Raw genomic sequence first — 27,748 nt, 5'->3', positions numbered from 1 at the left:
CGGCTTCATTGCTGTTTTTTCCTCACTGAAGTATTCTTTTAAGTGATATGTATTGGGGGCACCATCCTAAGTGCCACCAGCCCAATATCCTGGACCAAGTCCCACCACAGAGTGGATGCACGGTCTTGCGTCTTCATGGTTGCTTGTTACTTAACCCATCCCTAACTGCTAGGATTTCATTGTTAATTACAGTAAAGTACTGTGTAGAGGCATGAGTTTACCAGTCTTCAATGGGAGACTCCCACGAGCGGAAGGATGAAGAATGCCATGCACAGCGTGGTGTGCCTCACCATGTGACAGAGACCTAGGACATGCGGAGGACACAACTGATCCATTTCAGTACAGACAGGAAACCACGTCACACGTGCAGTAAAGAGTGCTGTCTCTTTTGGTCAAGTGGTCTGCCAGCGCACTAAGTACAATTCAGACAGATTCGAAAGGGGCACCTCACCAAGTGAGACATTGGTACGGATGCCCGTTAGCAGCAAGAGCTGCCATTTGACATTAAGGTGTATACACAGAAGTCACTCCTGGGCTACGTGAAAAGGCGCATTGCTCATTGACAGTGTTGGACCAGGGTGGGAAGAGGCTGCTCGGGGGTTCATGAGCTCATCAGTTCATCTGTGGGCTCCTTTGTGATTCCAGATTTGGTCTTCATGGTGTCCAGAAAGTTAGTGAGTGAGGGCACTGGGACCACCCACCTGCCTGTGGCGTGTTGTGTCCATTGCATTGAGCTCTAGATCCCTTGGGCTGCTTCATCAACTCTTCTTGCCAGTAAGGGGCAGTCGGTTTTTTTGGAAGAGCGAGTGGTTGTTCAGAAAGATAACTGCTTGGAGTCCAGGCTGATGCATCGATTCATTTGCCAACAGCAATTGTGCTGTGCTTTGGTGCAGTGTTGGGGTGCATTTGGTAAATTGAACTTTACTCTCAAGTGCCCCGGCTGGTTCAGGTGGTGATGTATGGCTCTGTTAGTGCCGCAAAGGCATGTGAAAGGCCATTGAAATGAAAGCCGGGTGCTCCGGCAAGGTTCCCCAGTGGAGGTGGTGCTGCAATACAGCCAGAAAGACGGGGGACGTGGTCTTCCCACCAGGAGGCTCATCTCTCCAGACAGCCAGACAGCCCAGGAACATATGCAGATGGGAGACTAAGGTGGGCCCTGTGAGGTGAAGGGAAAGCTGAATGTGAGGTCAGGTCTGGACATGCAGGTGGGCGCTCTGCTCTGAAAGAGACCACTTTCCTTGCCTGTGTTCAGGGTTGGTAAGAAGGGAACTCTTGAGTTTAGGAAGGGAGGTCAAGATGACCTTGACAAGGGGCACTTCAGCTGTGGGCTGGTGGCGGCAGGAGGATGGAATGAACCACGTTGAGGACAAATGCAAGGAGAAAGGGCCTGTGGACACGTGTGTTACATGCGTGGACGTTACCGAGTTGCCTGTGGTCACAGAAATAAGTAGAAACGGGTCCTTCCTTGGCCCACCCAAGTCACATAGCCTCCCAAATGGAGGCGAGCTTGGTGTCTGTGCTCGTGGGAACGGGGTTGGTTGGGGTACTAGATTACATTCTCAGAGACGCTAAGGATCTAAGCAGGGAAATGACAGGTGAACTTATAATTTTTGGGAGGTTGGCCTGGTAGTATTATAGCTTAGTGATGAAGTAGAAGATCGCTTAGAGGCTATTAGATGGATCCAGAGTTTTAAGAGGAGCACAGAGTGTTCTTCATGTCCCAGTTCATAAAGGAAGGCGGGAAGAGAGCCTCCTTGAACCACTGAACAAAAGTCCTGAGCTGCACTGTGACTGGACTAGCCCCTGCTGGGCACTGTGCCCAGCAGAATGGGCCGTGTTGGTGCTGCCCCATGGGGCAGGCCCTCCCCCTCCTTCTCTGTCGCATCAGCTCTGTGTGCGTCTCTCTGCTTCTGGCACAAATTTCGGAATGGTTTCCAGTGAGCATCTTTATCTAAATGCACAGTGCTCTATCCCTAAGGAAGAATTCTGGCTTTCACCATGAGAGGTTATTCATCTCTCTCGTTTCTTGTGAAAAAATCTTTCACTGACTTATCAATGTGGAACTCTCCTCTAGGTTAGGTTAGCATGTAACAAGTATGTACTGACAGAGTACATATGTTAACAATGTTGAAAACACAACTCTGAAATCTGAGTGGGCAGGCAGCATGGCAGCTTTCTTTACAGGGTCACTGCCCATGCATCGGACTAGGAGGCTGCCGTGCGAGGAAACTCACGTCTCTTTCTCTCTTTGTTCCAGAAGGTGAACGGGCCCTGCCATCGATACCAAAGTAAGTGCTGCTTTGTGCTTCGTTTCACCATGTTGTGTCCAAAATGACAAGGATGTCATTGTGCCCCAAAAATCTTTCTGATTGTCTAGATGGGAGGGGGGTGGGGTGGGGTTAACGACGACTTCAACAGTGTTTTGGGGTAAAAAAGGGAATTAAAAGATAATCATCCTTTTCTAAAGACGTTTTGAAGCCCCTTGTATAGATTATCAGGGAACTAGAAAACAAATCTGTCCAAGTTTCATCACAGTCATCAAGTAAGTGTTACTCATGTTTTGTATTTCAGTTTAATCCCAAAATAGATTTTCTCATTCTGGTGAATTCTAAAGAGGCATCAAAGAGAATTCATCCTAAGAGTTTGTAGGGGCTGTGGCTCCCAACCACTTTACAGGTCCTCTCTCAGCTGTAGGAGGCCCAGCTAGTCTAGCAAGACAATCGGGGAGGCATTTATATATGAAGCCCAAATGTGTTTTTGTCAAGATTTAATAGTAGCTATGGTGTGGCGTTGTGGGTTAATGCGCCAGATTACAAAGCTATTTGAACTTCAAGGTCGGCGGTTCAAGCTCACCAATCACTCCTCGGAAACCCTATACAGGGTCGCTATGGGTCAGAACCGACTCCACAGCACTTAACAACAACAAATGCTGATCTATAAAAAATTTTAATTACACAGTAATGACGAAAGAAGCTATTTAATATTTAGTATGCAAGTAATTGGGGACGAGATATGAAAAATAAACTTTAGACCTAGAGATAAGTGGTGGTGGGGCTGTTGAGTGGCGTCCAGTCGGTTCTGACCCATCCCGACCCTGTATAGGGTTTCCAAGGAGCACCTGGTGAGCTTGAACCAGCGACCTTGCAATCTGGCACATTACTCCACAGCGCCACACCAGAACTCGCGGGATCGGTGTGCAAATAAATAGCTGTCGGTGCAGGTGCGTAGACCGACAGGCAGGCAGACGGGAAGACCGCTGTACGTGTGGCTTTGTAAACGTACGTGCGGGTGCACAGACAGACGTACACAGCTGCGTAGGCCGTCATGCGTGCGGGTGCGTGAGACAGAGGGGCAAGTGCGCAGACCGCAGTACGTGCGGGTGCGTAGGCCTCCTTACGCGCCGGGACGTAGACAGGCGCCCGTACGGGTGCGTCATCCTCGTGCATGCGGTGCGTAGGCAGGCGTCCGGGTGGGTGCGTGGCCGGCCTCATCTGTGAGAGCAATGTTCGGGGAGCGCCTCTACAGACCTAGAAGGCACCGGAAGAGAACTGAGTAAGCCGAGAGGCTGCTGGCTGGAGGGGTAACACTAGGCGTCCCCACTCTCCCGGCTGGAGGGGGCAGAGCCGGGTGTACGACCCGGTGACCCCGTGTGTATGCTGTGACTCTCTGCAGCAGCCCGCCGGGCGTTCCCTCCCTTCCTCCCGCTTAACCTCCTATCCTCTGAGAATGCCTTCTCCCCGGGCCCTCCCATGCTCCCAGAGCTCGCCCACCTAGGAGCAGGCCTTTGTGGGTCTCGGGGCTGCCAGGGGAACTCCGGTACTGAAAGTGCCTGCAGGGCCCATGTGTGTGGCTTGTAAGCACGGCCTCACCACCTCCTGTGAATTGCGTGTGTGACATATGAACAGTTCCCCAGCATGCCCCTCCTCTTCTCCTTGGCTGGTCCTGCTCGACTCCGGCTTCTTCTGGAAGCTTCCCTGGAGCCCAGCCTGGGAAGGCTCCCCGTTGGGGTGGGTTTCCACGAGCCTCTGAGCCCCAGGGAGCGCCCTCCTCACACGCTAGGAGCCCTGTGTGGCTGTAGGAGAAGGCACTGGACTGCTAACTCCTCCTCAGAAACCCTGTGGTTGGTTCTGTGCCGTGGAGTCGGGTCCGACTCATAACCACCCTATCCAGGGTCTAGGATTTCCGAGGCTGTAAATCTTTACGGGAGCACAAAGACGCAGTTTTCTCCTGTGGAACTGCTGACCTTGAGGCTCACAGCCCGATTTGTAATCATTACGCCACCAGAGCTCCTCCAGAAACCCTATACAGAGTTGCTAAGAGTGAAGCAAAGACGTTGGTTCAAACCCATCAGCAGCTCCTTTGGGGGGAGATTCCGCTGCCTGTGTCCTTAACAGGAGCACAGGAACAGTTCTACCCCGTCCCACAGGCTTGCTGTGATTATAGCTCAACGTGATAGCAGCGCGTTGCCTTGGAGTTTTCCTTTGTTTCCTTAAAGGAGCACTGGCAGCAGACTCAAAGGTCGGTGGTTCAAATCCCCAAGAAAGATTTGGCAGTCTGCTTCTGTGCCGATGACAGCCTTGGGGCGGTACCCACACTGCCCTATATGGGCTCTAGTGAGTCGGAATCGGGTTTGATTTGACTCTATTGTTTTGCCTTTCACAAACATGGAAACAGTGAATAAGAGCATAGGTCCGAAGTGGTCATTTTCGTCTGGAAAACAGAATCCAGCAGCTTTATTGACAACAGCTTACATAACTGCGGTGTGTTCAAGGGTACACCGGTGTTAGGGCAACGGGCAACAGAATGTAATTAGGAAGCAAGCTTATGACCATCATGGTCCTGTGACTGCTAGCCAAAAGGGTGGCGTCTGAAACCCACCCAGAGGACCTCAGAAGACAGACTTGGCGATATGCTTCTCCAAAGCAGAAAACCCTGTCTGCACTCTGGGGTCTCCATAACAACTCGGCACAACATTCATGATTTCCCAACAGTCGAGGATAGTTAACAACGGCGACAGTTCACATGAGGTGGTGGGGCCCTGCTTACCTGTCATACATGCATATCATGTGAGGTGGTGTGGCAGTTTACCTGTCAGGTGTGTGGTTCACATGAAACAGGCCGTGCTTATCCATCACGCATGTGTTTTACACGTGCTGATGTGGGCATGTTGACCAGTCACCCATGCGTGTCATGTCCTAGAGCAGTGCCTTCGGTCATTCTTGTTCATCTCTGACCTTTAGAACGTTACCAGCAGTCTGGCTATTTTACGAGCCACAGGTCGTGGAATCCAACTTTTTGTTAAAGAAAAAAATCATCTTTTTCTCAAGTTCAGTTAGTTGTGTGGGAAGTGGCCTAATGCTCTGACTCCAGCTTTTCCAGGGGAGTGGGTGCCCAGCTGTCCAGGCCAACGCATAGCACTCATGCACTCCTCCCACTCTGTTACAGGCTTGCCAACAGCGAGAAGCAGGGCGTGCGGACCCATGCTGTTTCCATGTCCGGTAAGACCATGGGAGCCAAACCTCACATGCACCTAAAGGCTGTGATAGATGTTCACTCTTTCTGATTGCGTCTATGCTACAATAGTTCATGAGAGTAAAACCGTTGGCTCTTCGAATTTTCTGTCACTGAATAGTTTTAAATAAGGCTCACAGAGTTTCAACGAGTGTGTATGTATTTAATCTAATGTGATTATGCACTACATCGTAATAGAATTCTGAATCATGTTTTCTGTTTGAATGTCATGTAATACATATATCAAATGAGCGTTCTTGCTCCAAAGTTGCTGTTATAATTTATCTTCACAATGCAACAGCATTTAAGCATATACTTTGGATATTTACTGTATTTTTGAAGTTCAGGAAATGTGAATTGTTCTACTGTCTTAGTCACAATTGATGTGAAATGGTGTTTGAATATTGTATTTTACAAAATGTAGCTGCAGTACTGGTAGTCAGCATTATCTTACCTATTTGCTGGTGCGATCGGTATGTTGTAATTTTTTTTATATGTTTGCAAGAAAAAGCATATTTCATTGACCCCAGTTTGGTATCTTAATGTGTCTAGTGCATACACATTTGTAGGAGGGGACTTTAAAAAGTTCATAGAAAAATGGGATGAAAGATGATAGAAGTTTTCTATGAACTTCTTGAAGCCCTCTGTGTACACATAGGCACACATACTTAAAGTGATCTTGGGAATATACGTGAGTGTACAGTCTGTTACATTTCTAGAACAGTCTCTTCTGTACATACATATGTATAAATTGATCTTGAGTGTATATGTGTATGTGCAGTATGTTGCATATCTGGAACAGCCTAACTTAGAAAACATGGAATTCCTCTCTCTCGATTTTGAGTCACTTTTTCCTGACATTTAGTTTTGTGCCTTTGCCTAATGGATGGCTGCGTTCTTTTTTAGCAACCTGCAGTGAAACGTGATGGCTTATTTATTTTTTAATTGTACACAAATATCTCAAAACCCCTTTTCCATCTGTGCTTGTACAAGGGTAAGTCAGAAAGTACTCCTAGTAGGGTTTCTGTTCTTATGTCCGTAAGTTGATTCCAAACAAGCTGTTTACGCATGCCTCAGTGTTTGTGAGTGGCTGCAAACAAGTTCTTTCACTGTTACATTTGTTACCTCAAAAAACAAGGTCCAGTCAGACAGTGGCTTGTGTGGGGATCTGCTGGGTCAGTTCAGTTCAAGGCAGAGAGAAAGGTCAGCTCAGAAGGTTATGGCAGCTGCCCTTTGGGTTTCCACAGGGGTCATCTTGGTAGAGATTCATGAAGGGTGCTCATTATGAAGAAGCTTTAAAACCTGAAAACTACACTGGTGAGAAAAAGACCAGGAAGGTTGTGCCGAGGAATTTTTTTTGCCATCATGGCAAAGCACCTGCTTATTCTTCAAGGGCACCAGGGTTGTCCTAATACAGTTTCATTGGGAAACCTTGCCTCATTCACTCTCCAGCCCTGATCTTATCTCTTCAGACTTCTTTTGATTTCCTAGACTCAACGTTTGAAAGAAATTGAAACCCCCGAGGAGAGCAAAATTGCTGTTATGAGGAGGTATCATTGGAAGGGCACAGGATTCTTGGGGAGGGTTAGAGCTGGGAGTACTGCCTTCAGGAAAGTGTAGACCTAGATGGCAGAGACGGTGATAATTTTCTTCAGTGAAGGATTTTGTGCTTTTTGACTGACTTCATACTTGTGCCCTTGGCAGTGCTGAATTACCTGTGTCCCTCCTCGGGTTGCTGCTCCCTGTCAGAGAGAGAGGCTCTGGGTGCCTTCCCTGACTCATGGCTGATCCTCCTTGCAAGGTGCTTTCCCTGGTCCACTCCTGACGAAGCTTCTTCTAAGACTTGCTTTTTTAGGAACTTTCCATGAGAAATTTTTGTCTTTCAGATGGAAGGTTAGGCTCCTGAGCTCAGTCATTCTCTGCTGTCTCTTCCTGCTCTCCTACAATGCTTTTAGGCCACATCCACTTGGTAGCTAGGCCACCATGCTTTCTTACCACTGGACTTTGTTCTAGCTGTCCCTCAGCTGGGACATGGCTTCAGTCCTTACATGTTTTTGTAAGCTCATCACATGAATGTATTTCACACATGCCAGGCTCAACAGCTGCTTTTCGGAAACCCTATACAGGGTTGCTGTGAGTCGGAGTCGACTCGACAGCCCATAGCAACAACATCACTTTGGTGATATCATCATGACATGTCATCAGGAGGGACCAGTCCCAGGAAAAGGATATTATGCTTGGCAAAGTAAAGGGTGTAAATGAAAAAGAGGAAGACCCCCAATGAGATGGATTAACACAGTAGCTGCAACAGTGGGCTCAAACAAGACCAGTTGTGAGGAGGGTGCAGGACCAGGCAGGGTTTTGCCTTCAGTTGCACATAGGATTGCTATGAGTGGGAAGTGACTTGAAGGCACCTTACAACTATAACATCATAACTCTGACTGCTAACTGCAAGGTCAGTGGTTCCAGCATGTCAGCCTCTCCACAGGTGAAAGATGAGGCTGTGTGTTCCTGGGAAGATTCACAGTTTCAGAACCCATGTACAGGCTCGATTGCTCTGGTAATGAACGGATACTGGCAGAGCTGATCAGTTGGCACCCCAGGGCTGTTTGATGATACGGCACCAGTATCTGACAGATCCTTCCTAACCCTTAGTGACCCTCTACTGCTGGTTCCCCGTGGACGGCTCAGTGTGGGTGCTGACATGCTCCACTAAGACTTAAAGTGTACCCTCCTCCCAGCCCGACCATCCAATAGTATAGGACACTGAGTCCGTAGGCTGCGATTTCATGCTTCTCGCAAGAACTTTGTCTGGTTTGTTGTATTACTCAACCCTGAGGCCGTTTTCCTACCTGAATCTGGAAATGCTGCCCAGGTGGGCTGGCCAGAGGCCCTGCGGTTCCTGGGCCCTTCTGAATTTTGCCTATGCACCCCCACAGCTGATCTGTATTGGCCTGGCCAGTCGAGAGGCTAACCTCCTGTTATTTGCTATGTAACTGCTTTTCTGCCAGTTGAGGTCTTACTTAACCCCAGCAAGCCCCACGAGGCAGATTTTACATTGATTCACACCACAGACTTGTATTGAGTAGCTGCTGTGTGCACACCCTGTGAACCAGCCAAAGTCCCTCCCTCACGGAGTGTCCATTCCTGTCAGGGAGACAGACCACAGACAGGAACTGAAGCTAGTGCAGCGAGAGCCATGGCTCCCTGATTACTCCAGGGAGACTTGGAGTCTTCTTCCTCAGGGTTCTAATTGTGTATCTCTGTGTGTGGATTCCGTATGCTTGACAGATAGGATTATATTAGAGTCCTAGACTTGAGTCCATCGGTCTTTTGTCTAGGACAGATGTGCTTGGTCGTTCTTTTTAAAATGAGTCCCTGAATGGAGGTACACTGATACCTAACCCAAAAAACTCACCCGCCAACCCACGGATTGTGACTCACAGTCACCCTGCAGGACAGAGGAGAACTCTTCCTTAGAGATTGTGAGACTGAATCTCTGTGGGCGCACGGACAACCTTTTCTTTCTCCCAGTGCTTAGGGAGCAGGGACAGGAAGAAGAAAGTTAGAATTGGAGCTCTTGGTGACATTGCTAGTCATTGGATTTTTGTCTAGGAGGTTTTAAGCAGGGGGGCAGGGGGACAGACAACAGGAGAAATGAGTCTAGACCACCTTCAGGGACGTTTCCAGCTCAGGAGGGTCTCTGGCTGGAAAATGCAGGATCAGTTGTGGCCCTCGCTGCTCTGTCCTTACTCACTCCACCACAAAGGAAACGCATTGTCAGGGCTTCCGTGGCAGACTCCCTGATGAGAAGTTTCAAGTCAGTCTCTGAAGTCTAGAGAAAGACTGAAAGCTGTACAAAATAACTGACAGACATGCATGTTTTCCTGGGCACAGTATTCTGAGAGCTAAAGTAATCCTGGTGCAGCACTGCAGGGTAATGCCCTGGATGGCAAAGTCGGTATGAACTGCAAGGTTGGCTTTTCAAACTTACCAGCCACTCTTTGGAAACCCTATTCAAGGTCGCTGTGAGTGGGAGCCAACTTGACTACAACACAAAAGTAATCATAAAACAACGACAACTAATTACTAGGTTTCCTGGGAAAAGTATGTTTGTAGAGCTTGGGGGGAACATCCCATGCCCCTGAGAGGCATCTGCTTGCATCTTCTTAGAAGGAATCCAGGAAGTTTGCTCAAAAAGAGGTATGCTTGTAGCAAGCCCTGAAAGATAACTGGAATCAGTTGACCCTGATTACAAATCGTTCCAAATCTATGGGGGGGGGGGGGGGGGAACTACAGACTTTCCCCAGTTTGGGTCTGCTTGCTTTGGGGTCTTGGTCTCCTTAATGAAAGGTAAACATGGCAGATGGGAAGAGACGGAAGGCAGCACATGGCGGTCAGGCATGGTGCGTTTCTGTACTGTTTCGCCCCTCTCTGTCTCTGTGTGAGAACAACTAATGAGGGCCTCATCCAGAGGTAGGAGGTTTGGCTTGTTTGGCTCTGCTCACCTGTTTGCTGCTGATGCTGCATGCCACCAAGTCCATCCCGACACACACAGACCCTGTATAGGGTTTCTGAGACGGAATCTTTATGGAAGCAAAACCCTCCTCTTTCTCTCTCAGAGTGGCTAGTGGATTTCAACTGCAGCCCAATAGGTAACCCACTACGCTACCAGGGCCCTGCTTTGTGATGATGCGTTTTCAGGATTTAGTGTAAGTTAAGAATTATGTTTTAATTTTCTAACGGATGATTCTGGTTTTGTTGTCCGCTATGCACAATGAATTTGTTCATGTAAGGTGATTTTAAGGGCCTTTAAGTCACTGATTGAAGTTACTTCAAATTCTTAAGGAAACCTATTTAAATGAACCCTAAAATGACTGATTGATGGCTGCGGAAGTCTTATGTAAACTGTAAAGATCAGTGAAGTGGTAAGACATCTTCTTTCCCTGTTTCTCAGATTCATTGAACTGTCACTGCTTTGTCAGTATGAATCAATCATTGTAATCCGGGGGTTTCCTAGTGGAGATTAGAGCTGCTGTGAGTGACACACAGATTATCGTGTTTAAACTTCAAGCCGGCTTCTGTGCCCTAGTCTTTCATTTTACAGAGGAAGAACTTGCCACCCTTGGGCAAAAGTACACAAAAGCAGTAGAGCTGGGATTGAATCCAAAGCCCGTTGTACATCACACCCCAAGGCACCGTTCTTAGAGGTTGGTGACAGTCAGGAGTGGATGGCAGAGAAAATTGGAAGGAAATGAAAGGTTGCAGTCCCCTTATGGTTTGTTCCCCTCTTAGCAGGGTTAGCACAGCACGGACTCAGTTCTGCCTGTCGTGGGAGATGCTTGTGTCTGAGTTCACACTCTTGTTTCCGTTTGGACCGTGCTGTGTTTCCAAAGGGAGTTTCAGTTTACTGCTGAAAACTTCACAGAAATTGCTGTGAAGTGCCGCCAAGTTGATTCTGACTCCTAGCAACGTTGTATAAGGTTTCCCAGGAACATCTGGTGGGTTTGAACTGTCAGACTTGTGGTTCACGGTCCAGTGCTGATTCCACAGCACCACACCAGGAGTCCAGTAATCAGGAACTAACAAAAACTGAGATCTGCCGTCCTTTTTGAGCCTTGCCCCGTGCGCCACCTGCTGGTAATCTGGTGAGTGATGCGCGGTGTGGCATGACTAAATCCTATCAGTGCTTCTTGTTTGGTGCAACCGAAAAACCACTGCCGGCTCCCGCCTATCCTCGTGGTCGTTGCCGTGGTGAGTCCAGGTCCATGAGGGTCTTCCTGCTTTTGGTGGACCCTGCACTGAACTAGGCAGTATGGTGTCGGGGGTGGGGGGGTGGGGGTTATGTGCAGTGGAGTCGGTTCTGACTCATAGCGACCCTGTACAGGATTTCCGAGGCTGTAAATCTTTACAGGAGCAGAAAGCCTCATCTTTCTCCTGCGGGATAACTGGGAGTTTCAAACTGCTGACCTTGTGGTTCACAGGCCGGTTTGTAACCACTACACTACCAGAGCTCCTAGGCAGTGTAGTGGCTTGTTTTTATTGTCCTGTATTGGTTATCACCGGTCCCTGGAGTTACTGACATGTGCCCACACCTGGTTCTGAAGACTCTTCTACTCTCGGCAGTGGGCTGTGCAGTCTTGGCATTGACCTGGTGTCAGGAGAGATAACCGGGACTATGCATGAGCGAGGCCGTTGGCTGTCAGCATCCCCAGCTACATCACACCTTACAGCTGTCTCCTCCCACCAGCCTAGCACGTCATGGGAACAGTCTCTTTTGAGACTGTTGAGGGTGCTAATCTCATCATGCCAGGCAAAGTAAGTGGGTCAGCAAAAAAAGGCAAAAACCCTCAACAAGATGATGGGCACAGTGGCAACAGCAGCGGACATAAACACAGTAACAGTTGTGATATTGGCACAGGAAGGAGCAGTGTTTGGCTCTGTTGTACACAGACACGGTGGTCACTATGAGTTGGAACCAACAGCATCAAACAGCAAAAGTTAGCAGCCCCCATTCCTCTGTGGCTCCAGTCACTGAGCAATGACAAGAGTTTTGTAGGTGTTGAAATACTGATGCCCTGTGTTGTGAGGTACTGTCTTGAAGGAGACCCGGAGCCAGGATGACTTCCAGGTCCTTACCCTGGACAGCGAGTGTCTGAGGCATTATTATGCAAGTGAAAGCCTCAACAAACATTAGAGAAATGGGCTGACTTTTGCCCTGATCCTTCCAGCCCTGTCTCTTGGCTCTTGAATTCTGTTTCCAGAACTGAAGGTGTTTCCATCTTCTCCTCAAAGGCCTCGCCTCATAATGGGCAATGCCCTGTCTCTCTCCTGAGACACTTGACAAAAATGGACTCACTACGCTTCCTGGTTCTCCGTCCAAGTGATTAGCAGCACACCGAACACACTCTCTGCTTTTCATTTCTGCTCTGAATGTATTGAAAACCACGGCAAGGTCTGTCCTCGTGGGGACCCTGAGGCACATGTGTGTCTGTCACACTGCAGGAGCGCGGGCACACCACACTGCGCTTTGCTGTCGTGCACTCTGTAGAGCTTGCGTTCGGTTGTGGTGGCAGCCCTGTATCGGCACCATTTTTCCAACAGCATGTGCTCACTATGTCTCTCTGCCACATTTTTTACTCAGAATACTCCAGACTTTTTCGTCATGCTACTTACTGCATACTTCCTAGAAGATAGTCTAACATAGACATGACTCTTAACATGCACTGGGAAAAGACCAAAAAGGGTGTGGCTCGTTTTGACTTTTATTTTTAAACTTTTGTGTGTGAATTGAATGAAGATTTATAGAGCAGAGCATCCGTTTTACATTCAACACGTCACATCCTTTGCCTTCGTTACAGTGATCGCAGTTCGCAGTATTTGCCTCGGTTCACTTAACGTTGCATTCCTCCCTGTGTCTGCCGTCACCTTCATCTTTGCCTCTGCCAGTCCCCCTCTTGTTTTACATTGCCTGGCCCATCCCCCATGTTAACAGGTGGCTACCCTCTAGTCCACGAGTTATCTTCCCTCTCCCCATGTACCGTCCTCGATTATTTTTCTTTTAACCAGAAAACGGTTTCTTAACTTTTCACAGCATTGATATCATACAGTATTTGTCCTTTTGTGACTAATTTCCCTCGGCATAATGTCTCCAGGTTCATCCATGTTGTGAGGTGTTCACAGACTCATAGCTATTCTTCAACTTTACAAAGTATTCCGTTGTGTATAGGTACCAGAGTTTGCTTAACCATTCTTCAGTTGATGGGCATTTAGGCTGTTTCCATCTTTTGTTTTGTTTTTGAAGTAACAAATTGACTTTTAATTGATCTACAAAGAAAACACAGAGCAGGTGAATAACCGTTGTTGCTCCTAATCTGTTAGGGGCTTATCTTGGAGAGCTTGAGGAACTAGGTTAACTGGTTATATTCATGATATGTTTAGATCAAATGCTTGCTTGTAAGCCACATCCAGTCCCTTACATTCCATTTTCTTCTTTAGCTCTTCTACTTTGTCTATGTAAGTTTTCATGGCGTCTTCCTTGGAGGTTCCTTTCACGTCGTTTCAGGCATCGCACTTGGCATTTTCCTTTGAAGTCCAACATCCCGGGCTGTTCTGTGTTTATGTCGCCCACGGTTGCTTGTTTATAGCGGCTGTAGATGAACAACATCTCATCATCAGCTGGTTTGGTCTTATGGTTCTGAATGTTTTCGACAGCTTTGTCAAACTCTGCCTGAGACATGCTGGCGGGGTGGTAAGAATTCCAGGGAGCCCTCAGAATGAAAGGAGAAGGAAGAGGCAGCTCAGAAGTCGGGTTATCTCCATCTTTTTCACGGATCTCTTGTAGACAGGACTGAAGCGTTTTGTTTTTAAATCCATTCTGTCTCTTGATGTTATTTTAATGTGTGTTTTTTGTCCCACATGGTTTTTCTGTGCTGAGTTCACTTTCTTGGGGGGTTTCTTTTCATTTTCATGTCTATTGTGTTAAAGTTTACTCAAGCTTTCTGGGTTCGTTTCCTCTCTTCTATTTTGCTGTGCAGGTGTATTAATTTTCCTTGAGGTCACCCTATAGGGGTTTTTGGGGTTTTTTTTGCCCTTGGCTAAGACAGTCTGTTTTATCTTCAAACCTAACTGACTTCTTTGCCATTTTGAAGTTCTATATTTACACTGTTCTCTCTTTTTGCTTTGTAGTTGACTTTGTTATAAACTGATAACTCTCATGTCCCTGTTTTCAGTCTTATACTTTGTTATTGTTGTTATGTGTCATCAAGTCAATTCTGACACATAGCGACTCTTTGCAGGGTTTCCAAGGAGCAGCTGGTGAGTTTGAACCACCAGCCAGCAAACACTCAGTCCACGTCTCTAATCTGTTATCCTGAAATTCAGGGTTCTAGAATCTTCATCTGTGTCTGTTTCATTTGGCCTCTGGTATTTTTGCTGTAGAAGGTCCGTGTAGTGAGTCTGCCTAGTTCGCCGCCTTGCAGGGAGTCCGGTGACTCAGGTTAGGGCCGTCTTTGTTTTCCTGTGGTGTTTGCCCGTGCTCCATCCGTCTGACATGGCTGGAGCCCCTGTCTGGTTTCACTTGGAACACTGTCATCCTCACCTTGCTATAAGTGCTGCTGTCCTTGGTGCTCCTGTGGGCCAGGTGTCTCATGGACACACAGATGACTAACTAGGAGTTGTGAGTCAGTGCGTGAGCGAGTGATTGCATGCATGCATGCCTTCAGTGCAAGCTTTGTGCCTGTGATTCAGATCTTTTCATCGTCAGCTGTCTATGTTGGAGTCATGCCTTGTAGGTCTGTGATTCTGTGTCTCTGTCAGTGATGAATGCAGCTTTTAAAGCTTTTCCACAAATCACTGTGTACAGGTTTTCCACAGTCTGTTCTTTTTGTAGGAATTTCTGATGCTCTTTATGGTCTTGTTTGGTTTTGTTTCATTCTAGCCCTTGTGAAAATACCTGTATCCTCATTGGGCTGGCTCTACATTGCTGGAATATGTTCACTCCCAGTAGCGAGAATTGTTGCAAAAATAGGAAAAATTACTTTTAAGCTATTCATCTATTTTTTAAAACCCATGTTGTTAGTAATGAGAAGTAAGGTGTGCTCACACACCAGTAGAAGCATTGTGATTTTTATATTCGTGTTTATAGGTGTGCCTTACAACCTGGCATGTGTTTCCCTCTGTTCAGCAGTAATTTGTCTCTGTCTCTCTCTCTCTCTCTCTCTCTCTCCCCTCCTCTTGCCTCCGTAAAGGAGTCAGTCACTGCCAGCACAAAGTTAAGAAGGCGAGGCGCTTTCTGCCCTTGGTCTTCTGTTCCCACGAGCCTCTTCCTGCGGGTACTGCACGCTCATCTGCACTGGCTCTGGTTAACCAAGCGCCTGGGACACCAGCCTCCCTGATGGCTTCCAGACTGACAGTCTCTGGCTGTTCCTTCTGTGGAAAACTGCTCATTTGCCTGTGGGGGTTTTAAGTGCATGGCAGGTCCAGGAGTCACTTCCAGGTGGTCTGTGCTATCTTTGCGTATCACCTCGCCACAGGGCTCCGCTTGGTGCCCCTGCTAACACAGCATGCACCTGAGGGATGGGAACAGCTGTGAGGAGTGACCATTTTCTAGGGGAGGCAGAGGTGGGTTGTAATCCCAGGGACAGGACTTTGGCAAACACTGTCCACCCTCCAGTGGGAACTTCTTAGTCAACAAAGCTCCATGTGCTGACTGTGCTTTTCAGAGCTGATGGTGCTGGGCCTGACCTCCAGCCATCCACTGGGATAGGTCACTGGTAAACATCCGCATTCATACCTGCTATGTTTTTGTTGTTGTTGAAGAAGACATGCATTCCCCTTGAGCAAGGGAGAATCACATTATTAACATTTTATTGCAAGATGCCAGCGACTGGTCTTGTTTGCTGTGTATTACCGGGTGCTGTGCTGACTGCCACACCCGGACCTAATCCGCTCAGTGCAAGTGAGCAGGCCACTGCCTACTGTAACCTGCAGTTCTGGGAAGTGGACCTTGGGGGTGATTGTTTGGTTTTCCTTACACTTTGATTTACCTGTGATTTTAATCATGTGTTTCCCCCCTCTTCCCTCTTCTCGTTCCTTTTTCCTTGCCCTTGTTCCCTGCCCCCCTTTCTTGGCCTGCCACCTGGATCTGCAGATGGAATTAGTGGGGACGGTAATGTTTCTTTTCACATTTGTGTTTCTCATGTGATGTCATTGTTGTTTGTTGATGTAAAGATGGCTCAGTAGTCAATCAGTGACAAACTGTGGATTTGATCCAACAGCACAAGTCGAAAGTGGTGTGAGACGAGGCTCTAACAGTCTGTCAGACTTTCACCAAAGAGAGGCCTGTGATTTCTTTATCTCCTTTCAGTAGTAAGCTTGTGGGGTGTGTCCACAGTGAAGTTTCTAGATTCTCTATATTTCCCAGTTAAATCTTGATAAAGTTCTGGGAACTGTGTCAGAATGGCACCATTAGATAAGACTGGTTGCATTCGATAGCATAAAATAAGAGAAATCCAGAGTGTGCGCCCCCCCCCCCCGCAGTACAGTGTCCAGTGGAGTAGAGAGGAGACAGTGAAACGTTACCATCCTAGGAGAAACAGCAGCAGTAGCAGTGGCGCATGGTTCTGGCTGTTGAGGGTTACTCGTCAACCATCAATTTGTAAGCACATTTTGTGTCCTGCTTTCTCTGGGAGTAGAGCCTTGTCATACACTGAAGAGAAGGGAGAACCTACCTGCCTTCCGCCTCATGCCTAGACAAAAGGTCACTTTGAGGGGAAAGTTTCACCTTGGCTGTTTTTGTGAGATAATAAAGAAAACTTGAGGGCCAAGCAGTCGCTGTGAAAGATCTTAACTAAAGGGTTTGGGAAAATGTGTTCTCCTGGGGTGAGGAGAGCTGAACCCTTTATCTCTAGACAGCAGACAACAGCTGCCTCTTCCTGGGAGCAGACCCTGTGTCTCTCCTCACACTGGGCACATCACAGAGGTGGCCCTCGTTTGCAGGTGAAAGAGGAGTAGGCCTGCCCGTGTCCTCTCTCCACTGCTCCATCCTCACTGAGTCCTGTATCATCTGTAAAATGTCTACATGATTGTGACAGACATCCACAGACACGTGGTGGCTACTACCTCACGTCACAGATCTGTGAATTAGCCAAGACAACTGTTCTCCTCCTGACTTGACAAACAGATGTCAGTGTTTAGTCCTGGGTCTGCACTTACCTGTTCTTTTGCTAGACTCCCCACCAAGAATGCTTTTTACATTTTTTAAGTGGTTGGGGGAAAGATCGAAGAAAGAGCATTTTGTGACATGAAAATGGTGTGAAAATCTGCCCTCGGTGTCCTGCAGTACAGGCCCACCCGTTGACACAGCATCTGTGGACACAGCAGAGCAGAGAGGTGCCTCAGAGACCAGGAGACGTACCGTTTGGACCATCCCAGGAAGAGTTATGCCTAAGTCATAAGTTCACAGTAAAGACCAAAGTTACGCTCTTCGGGCTCTTAGGGACGCTGCTTCTCGGGGCCTCTGGAGCCATCTGGATTGTCCAGGCTGGATTATTATTAGTACCACTGACTGACCCAAAAACCTGGTGTGGGACTGAGGACTCACTCGAGCTTCCGAGCTCTTGTGGATGACAGCAACCAGAGCAGCCAAGGAAACAAGTTGTCAGGTTATCACCAAGAGCCAGGAACCAGGCGAGTAACAGGACTGTGTTGGCCATACTTTTCATGGGAAAAATCCAGCAACTTTCCAGCTTTGAACTGGAGGGTTGTTATGCAGGTCATAGGTCCTTTATTCACAGACCATGAGCAGCATCTCCACACCAAACCCCTTCGTGGTTGGTTTTGTGTGTGTGCGGCAACATGCCGTGAGCATGTCTCTCGTACCCGGGCTTTACACCAGACCCTGGTGATATGCCCCATTTTCTGAGCTGCCCACTCCGTCCTTTAAAAATGTATTTCCATCATTTTTATTTTACCACAGCCTCTAGTTTTTGATGTGTTTAAAGTGTTTAGCTCGTGATCCATGTACCTTAAAGTGATCTCCTGAGCACCAGATCTAGACAGACCTTTGTATGAACAAACTGGACTCTGGTGGGGAAAAATCCCAAAACAACCCCAGGGGAGGATTCCATCATGGAAAAGGGTAGGGCTGTGGTCTTACAAATACAAGACCCATCAATGTCCTCAAAGCTCATCAAGAATGAAGCTGTGTTTTGGGAGTCTGTATCCGCTCACTGCCTGCTTCCTGCCTGCCGAGCAGAGGCTGATGGCTGCAGTGCCGCCTCTCAGGGGTCCATCTGTCAGTCACGCTCGTTCCTAAGTGGATGCCACACATCCCTTCCTTTACTGGTCCCCAGTCCGTCAGACCTTTTATTCTTCTGCCATGCCGATATTTGGGGGGCCCAGGCTGAGCTCTGCTTTTTCAGGTGCTCTGTTGAGTATATAAAAAGCCCTCTGTGTGTCTGTTGGACTAGACCTCCATCCTAAAAACCAGCGGAAAAAAAAAAGGGCAGAAAATTCAGCCAAATCTTCATCCAGAATGCCTGGAGAAATGCACCATCTATCGCCATGTGAAATCCCTTTCATCTGACCACATACATAAGCCTGTGTGCTCCACCAGACTCGGCAGGGATGCGAGAATTTTCCTTCGGCTTTACTCAGAAGACACCAGTACAAGGCATTCCCGTGTGGTTTTGATCCGTCCCCAGAGGTTTTCTGTAGAATTCATGTAGCTTTAAAGAAAGACAGGCGGGATCACTCAGGTGGCTGTGTGAACCTAGTCAAAGAATTGTTGTTGTTGGTAGGTGCCATTTGGCCAATCCATCTCATTGGGGGTCTTCCTCTTTTTCTCTGACCCTTCGCTTTACCAAACATGATATCCTGCTCCAGTGACTGGTCCCTCCTGACAATATGTCCAAAGTATGAGGTTATTGAAAACACCATGGCTTGGGTCAGGCACACCTTAGTCCGCAAGCTGACATCTTTGCTCTTCAACACTTTAAAAAGGTCTTGTGCAGCAGATTTACCTAATGCAATACGTTGTTTGATTTCTTGACTGCTGCTTCCATGAATGTTGATAGTTGATCCAAGAAGAATGAAGTCCTTGACAACTTTAGTCTTTCTCCATTGATAAGAATGTTGTTTATTGGTTCAGAGGTGAGGATTTTTGTTTTTTTGACATTGAGATATAATCCATACCGAAGGCTGTGCTCTTCGATCTTCATCAGTAAATGTTTTTAAATCCTCTTCACTTTCAGCAAGCAAGGTTATATCGTCTGCATATTGCAGATTGCTAATGAGTCTTCCTGCAATCCTGATGCCATGTTTTTCTTCATAGACCTAGTTTCTCAGATTATTTGCTGAGCATACAGGTTGACTAAGTATGGTAAAAGAATACAACCTTTTTGCACACCTTTCTTAATTTTAAAGCTTTCAGTGTTCCCATGTTATTTTTCCAAATCCATATAGTGTCTAAGTTAGCTTGAAGCATGTTAGCCATTTCTGCCACTTGAGAGTTCTCTTAGGGTTGCTAATCCCCCTAAGGTTCCAAAAAGTGAGACCGTCCCTGGGGCTGTTGTTACTGCCCTGGTCATCTGTCCTCCTCCTGACAGCCCAGGGTACCAGTGAAACAGGGCAAGGACTCCCCAGAGTTCCCCCAAACATGTCTAGCAGGTTCCCTGTTTCAGGGGCTGTACTCTGTGTATAGTTTGAGGCTTACTGCTAGTGCTTAATCACTGTGGCAGGCGCTGGTTCCATGCTGAACAAGACAGTTGAGGTTTCTTTTCTGAGAGGTGTGCCTTCAGAAAGGTACTAAGACCAGAGAGCTGTAGGTGTTGTGAGGGAAAGAGCAGGGAGCCAGGTGACTCGTGAGAGAAGGGACAGCATTGGACAGAGTAGGGGGTCTCTGAACAGGTGGCCCAGCACAGTGAGCCCTTTTCATTCAAGTAACAGAGCCTGTTGGATGAGGAGTGGTGGGACAAGCCTATTAGTGCCCCCACCCCTATCCCAAGACACACAGACACGTACAACATGGAAACTTCAGTATGCGTGCTGGTGGCATGAGTCCACAATGTGTCTTCTGCAACGCACAAAGCCAAGTCCAAGCGTGAGTGCACCAGAGAAGCCAGGGGAAAAGAGCAGGGCAGGCGGCGGTTCTGAGTCTGTCACACCAGGACCCACCAAACAAGCACACTGGCTGCTGCGGTCTGCAGAAATTCCACCTGGGCTGCGAGGACTGTCTGAAAGTTGCTCTGGTTTCATTCTAGAAACAGCAGGTGAAGAATGCCAGTCTGCTGTTGGACTTGCCTCCATCACTTTTGCCTAACATCGGCTCTTCCCCAACTTGGTCCTCTTGACTACAAGTTCCTAAAATGTGTCTAGCGTTCTCACAGGGACTGGTTTTACACCAGCACACAGCTGCAAGGCGCTGAGACAAGAATGGAAGGTGGAGGGCAGATGAAAAATTTCTTAGTGACTATGTTTTCTCTAATCTTGTAATTGGTATTTATAAACATGCAAGAATAATGGAGATATCTACCTGTCTAATAGGACTTATGACCAGTCGAAAGTACACCTACTGCCACCAAGTCAGTGCGAGTCAAGCCTGTAGGATAGAGTAGAGTTCAGAGAGTGAAAATCTTCCTGGGAGCAGCCAGCCTCCTCTTGCTCCCTGAGTTGGGTGTGACCCACTTGCCGCCTGTGCCAGCAGGCCCCCTTATGAGTAATCTACAGATGTTTAGTGCCTCAGGGAGAATTCACTTACTGACTTTACATCCTCCCTGCTGAAGCGCATCTTACTTCACCCCTGGGAACGATGAACTCAGATTATGAGTGAGGCAGGTGGGCATCCTCAGGTGTGGTCACAGTTGTTAGCCTGCTGACTGTAGTCCATGCACATGGCCTGTGGCTTGGTGTATGTGGTGTTAGCATCGGAAGGACGTAGTAGTGCAGAAAGCACAAAGAACAGAACTGGCAACTCTTGGTTTCTCTGGGTCTCGTGGCCAGCACAGACATCGCAGGAGAGGAGCAACTCAGCCCAACTTCTTCCAGAAAGTCACACACAGACAAGGCCTAGGTGACTGTTGGGTAGAGCGATCATCTGGCTTGACCATTGATGAGGTGGTGGATTTTAAGCTGCTGTGGTACCTAAAGGCATAAAAGGAAAGCACAGGACCCCACTGACATCATCACTGACGTTAGCACATCCTGACAATGCTGTTTGTTCTTTGTGTGATTCCTTTTAGCAGATCTTTGACCTTTTGGACATGAATGCGGTAATAAATGTACACACTTCAAATACCTGAGTGGAAAAATGATGAACGAAAAATGTCTGGGCTACTATCTTCCCTGAATAAATGAAATAATTAGCCCAGTGAATCACCTCAAAAAGCAAAACAAAAAAATAACCACTGCCACTTGCTTTCTCAGAGAAAGGTCAGGTTGTGCCTCAGAGTCTGGAGATGGCACAGTGACATCAGACATGGTGTTAGGGATTGCAGCCTGCTCTCAGGGGACTCCTGGGGACGGCAGGGTAATTGTCAGCAGCACAGGTTGGATCTGATGGAGGTGGGCTCGAGGTCAGTGTGGATTCCTTCACTGAATCAGTCATATCCTTGTTTTGTGCCTCCGTAGTCTGACAAGGGCTTTCTGTGTTCGCCCCGTTTGTTCCCTGAGGAAAGGCTTTTGTTAAACAGTGAGGTCACTTCATCTCCATAAGTGACTCACTGGAGCAAAACTTGAGTGCGAGTTTGAGACCATCTCCCCAGAGTGGAGGACGTAGGCAGCTCGTCTTGCCTTTTCACGATTTGTTCAAGGCCCCACATTGAACTTCTTCCCTCTGTCTGCTTCCTCTCCCGCAGAGACGGACGACTATGCCGAGATCATAGACGAGGAGGACACCTACACCATGCCCTCCAGTAAGTAGAGCGGAGTACCAGATGGTGCCTCACATGTACGACTCGGACGTAGTGCTGGCCCACTGGAACGGTTCTGAATGCTTCCTTCAGTGCCTAGCAGAAATGTTCTTTTCAGCTACATTTTATGGTAGTGTAGAACTCAAGGCTGAAACTCAGATGTCTGTCCCAGAGCTGTTGAATGGCAGGCTCTTTAAAATCTTGTTTTCTGCCTCTCTGATAATGCTGTCTTTATTCATTAGCGTCATCACAGCCCGTGGACAGTAACTGTTACCCACATAGTCAAAGATTTGCATTGTGCCCTGAGACTGTGCTTTGCTGCCCTTGAATAACCAATTTGGCAGCTCCCAGCCTTCAAACCTTCCCCATGGGGGCAGGAGGTGGAGGGAGGGTCAGCACTTCTCCAGCACCCACTTGCAGCACCCTGGAAATGTCTGTGTTGAGCTGCTCCCCAAGACTGAGGAGCCTCCAATTGTCTGTCAGATTGTATACTCCCTCCTCTCGGTACCAGAACTGCCCTTAAAATATCACTCACGTACACATTTGCCCCTGCCTCCTAAAGAAGCCCAATTTGGAGGCCACCCTCTGGCTTGAGAATTCCTCCCCATTCAACACATAAAGCCAGGATGTTGCAGGTGTGACCTTCCCAAAGCTGCTTTCCTTGGATTTACTGTATGCATTGAGAGGACATTACCCACAGCGCTGGAGCATGTGTACTTCCTGTGTCCTCTTTTCAAGAACTCAAAACAGAAGCAAGAACTGAAAACTTATGTGTACATTTTGGCAGGCGGTAGCAATTTGCAATGTTTGAATTCAGGTTATAGTTTTTAGCTAGCCCTTTAGTTATTTGTATGTTCCTGCAGAGAATCTCAATTTTATTTCTGTTTTTATTATTTAAACATAAGTAGTAAGTATCCAATATGGCCAGCTTGTATCCCCAACCCACTCACTGACTCAAGTCAATTACAAGTCACCATGACGCTATAGGACAGAGTAGAACTGCATTGACGCTGCCTCATCTTTCTCACAACTATATCCAGACCCCCCAAAAAAACTGAGTAGTAGTATTTATTGGTGTTAAGTGCCATTGAGTCAGTTCGAACCCACAGTGACCCTGTAAAGGGTTTCCAAGGAGCAGCTGGTGAGCTTGAACCTTGCAGTCCAAAGTGGCCTTGGGGTCCAGTGCATTACCCCACAGAGCCATCCCAGGAGGAGTGATATGAGACGTTGCATGTTCCATGACATTTGACAAACGAGACTTCATTTGAACTGGTGTTTAAAACTGTTTGTATCTTATTTGCATGCTTGTAGAACAGTCTGATGAGGTTCTAATTGTTATTGTCTCTAAGCAAGGTCTCCCGTTTTCTCTCTCTCTCAATTGCAATACAGAAAGCTATGGAATAGATGAAGGTAACAGGACTCTTTTGAAATAACTGCATTTGCAAACCTGTGCAGTGATAAGGAATGTGTTCGTTTTCAGTTAACTTTCACTTTTAAACTATTTGTTATTGGTTTACTCATGCTGTTAAATCTATGGAATTACTAGCTAAAGTGATTTTAAAGAGGAAAACACACGTCTAAAATTCGGGGTGAGCTTCCTGTCTGATTTGTAATCTGATAAACCAGGCCGAAATTTTACAAGTATTTCACTAATGATGATTCTGTTGGTGATTACACTGATGGAGTCTGTGCTGTGTGGATTACGGGGATCTCTTCCTGACTGAAAGAAGTAAAGGTACTAAGACATTCGGTAAGCTGGTGCTCATCTACTGGCTGCTCAGTACATGGGCCTCAGCGGCTCGCTAAATCATTGATTTTGTATAAATCTCAACAATTAAAATTAATCTGAGCCAAATACTTTCAAATGTATGAAGGACTCGTAATTTATGTGTTTCGTATGGTCAACCCTGATTCCAAGTCACCTGATTTTTTAATTAGTTCTGCCTCTTTAAACTCTTTTAGCTCCATGAATAATAATAGAGGAAGGATTAAAATAAAGTGGAAAACTCTTAAATTTACAAAGTTTGCTAGTGATAAAATAGCAATTTTCATGTCACCCCTATATTTGTAAACTTTGGTTATTTACAAAATAACTGCTTTAAGTAACCTTTTGTAGCCTTTATCTATTAATACCTGAACTAATAGCATTTATTAATTGATACAACTTAATACTTTAAAGATCTATAAAATAGAAAAGAAACCAGCCATCCAGAAACTCCTAGGGACAGCGTTAAAAACAGTCTACCTCTAACGTAACCTACTGCTAGGGCTGTTCAACCAGGGAGCCGTAACTGTTTCCAAAATTCCGTTGTAAATACTGTTTAAGAGAGTTCCACTTGGCTGAAAACATTTTTGTGGATCGATGTGCCACAGATGGAGTCTTTATTCATGGATGATAAATGAAATGTGTGGGCTGTTATTTCTGTGCTTGGAATCTGGTACTTGTGTGTTATACTGATGTTTGGATCCTGTTTTGCAGCCAGGGACTATGAGATTCAAAGAGAAAGAATAGAACTTGGACGCTGTATTGGAGAAGGCCAGTTTGGAGATGTGCATCAGGGAGTGTATATGAGTCCAGTAAGTCCTTTAAGACTCCCAAAACCCTGTTTAAGTCCATTGCCTCTTGTTCATCTTCATGAATACCTAGTTCTTCTAGATGCATGGTGTTGTCTTTTATGAAGCCCAAACATGTCAACTTTCTTGGAACCTTCAGAGACCAACGCCCTGCAAGCTCGTCTCTGGAGCTCTGCTTTGTGCCTTGTGCCCGGCTCTGGTGATGACTACACTGAGAGTTATCACGGCCACTGTTTCAGCAACTGGTTACGTAATCTTGCAGGTGTCACCTGTATCTTCAAGGGGAAGAACTCGTCTGCCTCAGTGTACTCCCAAAAGAGATCAGTGATATTTTAGAACTCTTTTTACTTTTTAAAGAATAGCTTTATTGAGGTATGATTCACACACCATAAAACTGCATTCTCTTTTGAATGTACATTTCCGCGGTTTTTAGTAGATTCAGAGAGTTCTGCAGCCCTCAACCACAATCAGATTAGAAGATCTTTTGGTGGTGTTCCTGCTAGAAGCCGCCGAGTGGGTTCTGATTCACAGCTTACCCTGTGCACAAAGGAACACAAAATTGCCCAAACCTACGCCATCCTCACAATTGTCGTTACACTTGAGCACATTATTGCTGTCACTGCGTCAATCCATCTCTCTTGAGGGTCTGCCTCTTTTTTGCTGACCCTTTACTACGTATGATGTCCTTCTCCAGGGATTGGTCCTTTCTGACAACATGTATGTTTATCACTCCCAAAAGAACACCAACCACAACCCATAAGTCAGTAGTCATTCACCATTCCTCTTGGCAACAGCCTTTCTTTCTTCTCTGGATTTCCCTGTGTGGACATTTCACAGAAATGGAGTCATACATGTGTGGCTTCCTGGGATGGCTCCTCCTCATGGTTTTCAGGTTCACTTCTGTGGTAGCAGCTCACAGAACTGCTTCCTTGTTGGGGTCAAATACTGTTCCATTGTATGGATGGACCACATTTTGTTTATCCCTCAGTCAGTTCATGGGCTGTTTCCACCTTTTGGCTATTAGGAGTAATACTGCTTATGAGCATTCTTGTGCATGTTTTTTATGTGGACATTTATTTTCAGTTCTTATAGGTATGTCCTACTACAAGTGGAATTGCGGGGTAAAACGTTCTCTCTGTTTACTTTATCCTCAGCACCCGGACCATTTTCCATTTCTCCAGTAAGATATAAGTTCCAATAGCTTCACCTCCTCACCAATAGTTGTCGTTTTCATTAGATCAGTGACTTTTTTTTTTTTTTAATGTTTTATTGTGAATTATATAATAGTTTACATGAGAGAACTTTAGTTTTATATTCATTCTATTGTATATCGTCTCATACCCATGGTTCCAGTCCCCTCCATGCATCATCAACTGACCAAAGGGTATATCTTACAAACCCACCTCCCAGTCTTCAGCACACAGTCCCTCTCCCTCTCTGGATCCAATGCATCATCACTCCACCTCATCATCTCTGCCTTCATCTCAGGCATCACTGCTTCTCTGGATAGGGTCCCGCTCTCGGCTCTTCTCCATTGATGGTCCTAGAGACCTCCGCTCCTAGACTAGAGAGTTAATCACTCCCTTCCTCGCTATAAAACGTCTACCTTTACATTTCCAACCCTCACAATCAGTCCTGATAACAATTATTCACTATTGTATCACAAGTGACCCTTCTGCGTTTCATTTCATCAGCTCCGCCTAGACAGATTGGATAGTACTCACTGGAGATTCTACCTTCCTCCATGCCCCCTGCTCTAGGTTCCCTCTTGAAAGCTTGTAAGCCAGTCACTTCTTGCCTTTGTATCCCCTAACCCCCTATTTTGGGTAGCCAATGTCCAAGTTGCCCATCCCTGTCTACTCTGTGTGTGGAGGGGGTGGTTATGTTTCTTGCTGTAAGGATTTGTTCCCTCTTTTGAGCTACTGCTTCCATAGGTGTAGATCAAGTTCATCAAATTGTATCAGATTACTCTTTTTTTCCTCTTCTTTCTTCTTCTGGTTGAGCTCTGACCATCCAGTCATTGAAGTCAGGTCAAGTGGGTATTATCTGCAAGTGTGGGTGTTCTTGTGCATAAGCCCTCTCTTTTTATTCACTGCACACTTCATTCTCCACATTGTAGGGCTTAGCTCGCCACTTCATTGCTGTTTTTCCCTCACTTCCCCTTAACTGTGTCGAGCGTGGTCACTAATCAGAGTGTGTATTCCCATTGAGTCTTATTCTTGGAAGGGGGTTTGCACTGAGGGGACCCGACCACTTGCCTTGATGTCTCCTGGGCAAGCAACTTGTTTGTTTTTGTAGTAACAGTCCGTCTGCCTCTATTGTTTTGTATTTTCCCTGTAGGTCTTTCTTTCAAGAAGTATCTTCTGTTTTTCTAGCCACTCCAGGTTGGTCTGCTCGTCCTTTCAAGTAGAAATTTCCCATCTCTGGAGATCTGGATGTGGTTCAGGCTTCTACCTATAGTCCCATGTATTGCAGAGGCTCCACAGGAAGCCTCCTTCACTGGGCACATTGTAGCCCCATTTTAGGTATTCCAATCAGTTATAGGCAGAAGACGGACTTACAAGCTTTCTATGGTGATGTTTCTGACTATTCCTTTGTCTCCCCCTCCAGTGTCTATTTTATAATATAGTGCAAGGAAAACCAAGATTCAAAAGACAACAAAGCATCTTAGCATTATTCCCCCCTTTTCCCCATTCCACCCATGTCTCAATCTCTGTATCCCAGAGCCCTGTAGTTCCAAGGTTGTGCATACATCATTCTTGACCTCTCACTGTTCCCCACTGGGACAGCAGCTTGACAGGTGCCAGGGCCACAATATCCCAGGTCCTAGAGTTCCTCCTGGGATCCAGATACATGTGCATGTGCAGTGGGGGCCCTGGCGTGTCAGGACTTAGGCCTAGGTGGGAAGTGGTCTGTCTACACAGGGATGGAGTGACTTTCGTTACCTGGTGCTTCTCACCTACGTTCACTCAGGTGTATGAGAGCAGCTTCTCAGTAGTACCCACTGCACCTGGACAAGAACTGAATCTTGGTATTGTTTTGTCAGTAACACAGATGTCCCTTTGTGGTGCTGGCTTTACAAATGCCAGCAGATGGCAGCAGGCTCCCCAGGTGGCCACTGGGTGGTCAGGGACTGTGGAGGCCAGAGACCGACCTGCAAGCTGCCTGCACCAATTTACACATGTGCATTCTTTCCCAGAATTTAATAATGAGTCCTCTGAGTGCACAGTTCTCCATCCGTGTGTACGCAGTAC

At 46.8% G+C, this 27,748-nt stretch overlaps 1 protein-coding gene and 1 pseudogene across 1 annotated transcript in view; one reads left to right on the top strand and one right to left on the bottom strand.

Annotated features, from left to right (window-relative positions):
• The window catches only part of PTK2 (protein tyrosine kinase 2), a 150,005-nt gene that overhangs the window by 69,807 nt on the left and 52,450 nt on the right, over positions 1-27,748 (top strand). Inside the window, 4 exon segments of the mRNA XM_006878226.1 lie at positions 2,258-2,288; positions 5,446-5,498; positions 21,867-21,923; positions 24,400-24,497. Coding sequence (XP_006878288.1) covers positions 2,258-2,288; positions 5,446-5,498; positions 21,867-21,923; positions 24,400-24,497 — 239 coding nt within the window.
• On the bottom strand, positions 13,438-13,750 carry LOC102840988 (annotated as a pseudogene).

Source organism: Chrysochloris asiatica, unplaced genomic scaffold, assembly GCF_000296735.1.
Source record: "Chrysochloris asiatica unplaced genomic scaffold, ChrAsi1.0 scaffold00001, whole genome shotgun sequence".
Lineage (NCBI taxonomy): Eukaryota > Metazoa > Chordata > Mammalia > Afrosoricida > Chrysochloridae > Chrysochloris > Chrysochloris asiatica.
The sequence above is the reverse complement of the archived record's forward strand: the minus strand, read 5'-3'. Positions and strand labels throughout refer to the sequence as shown.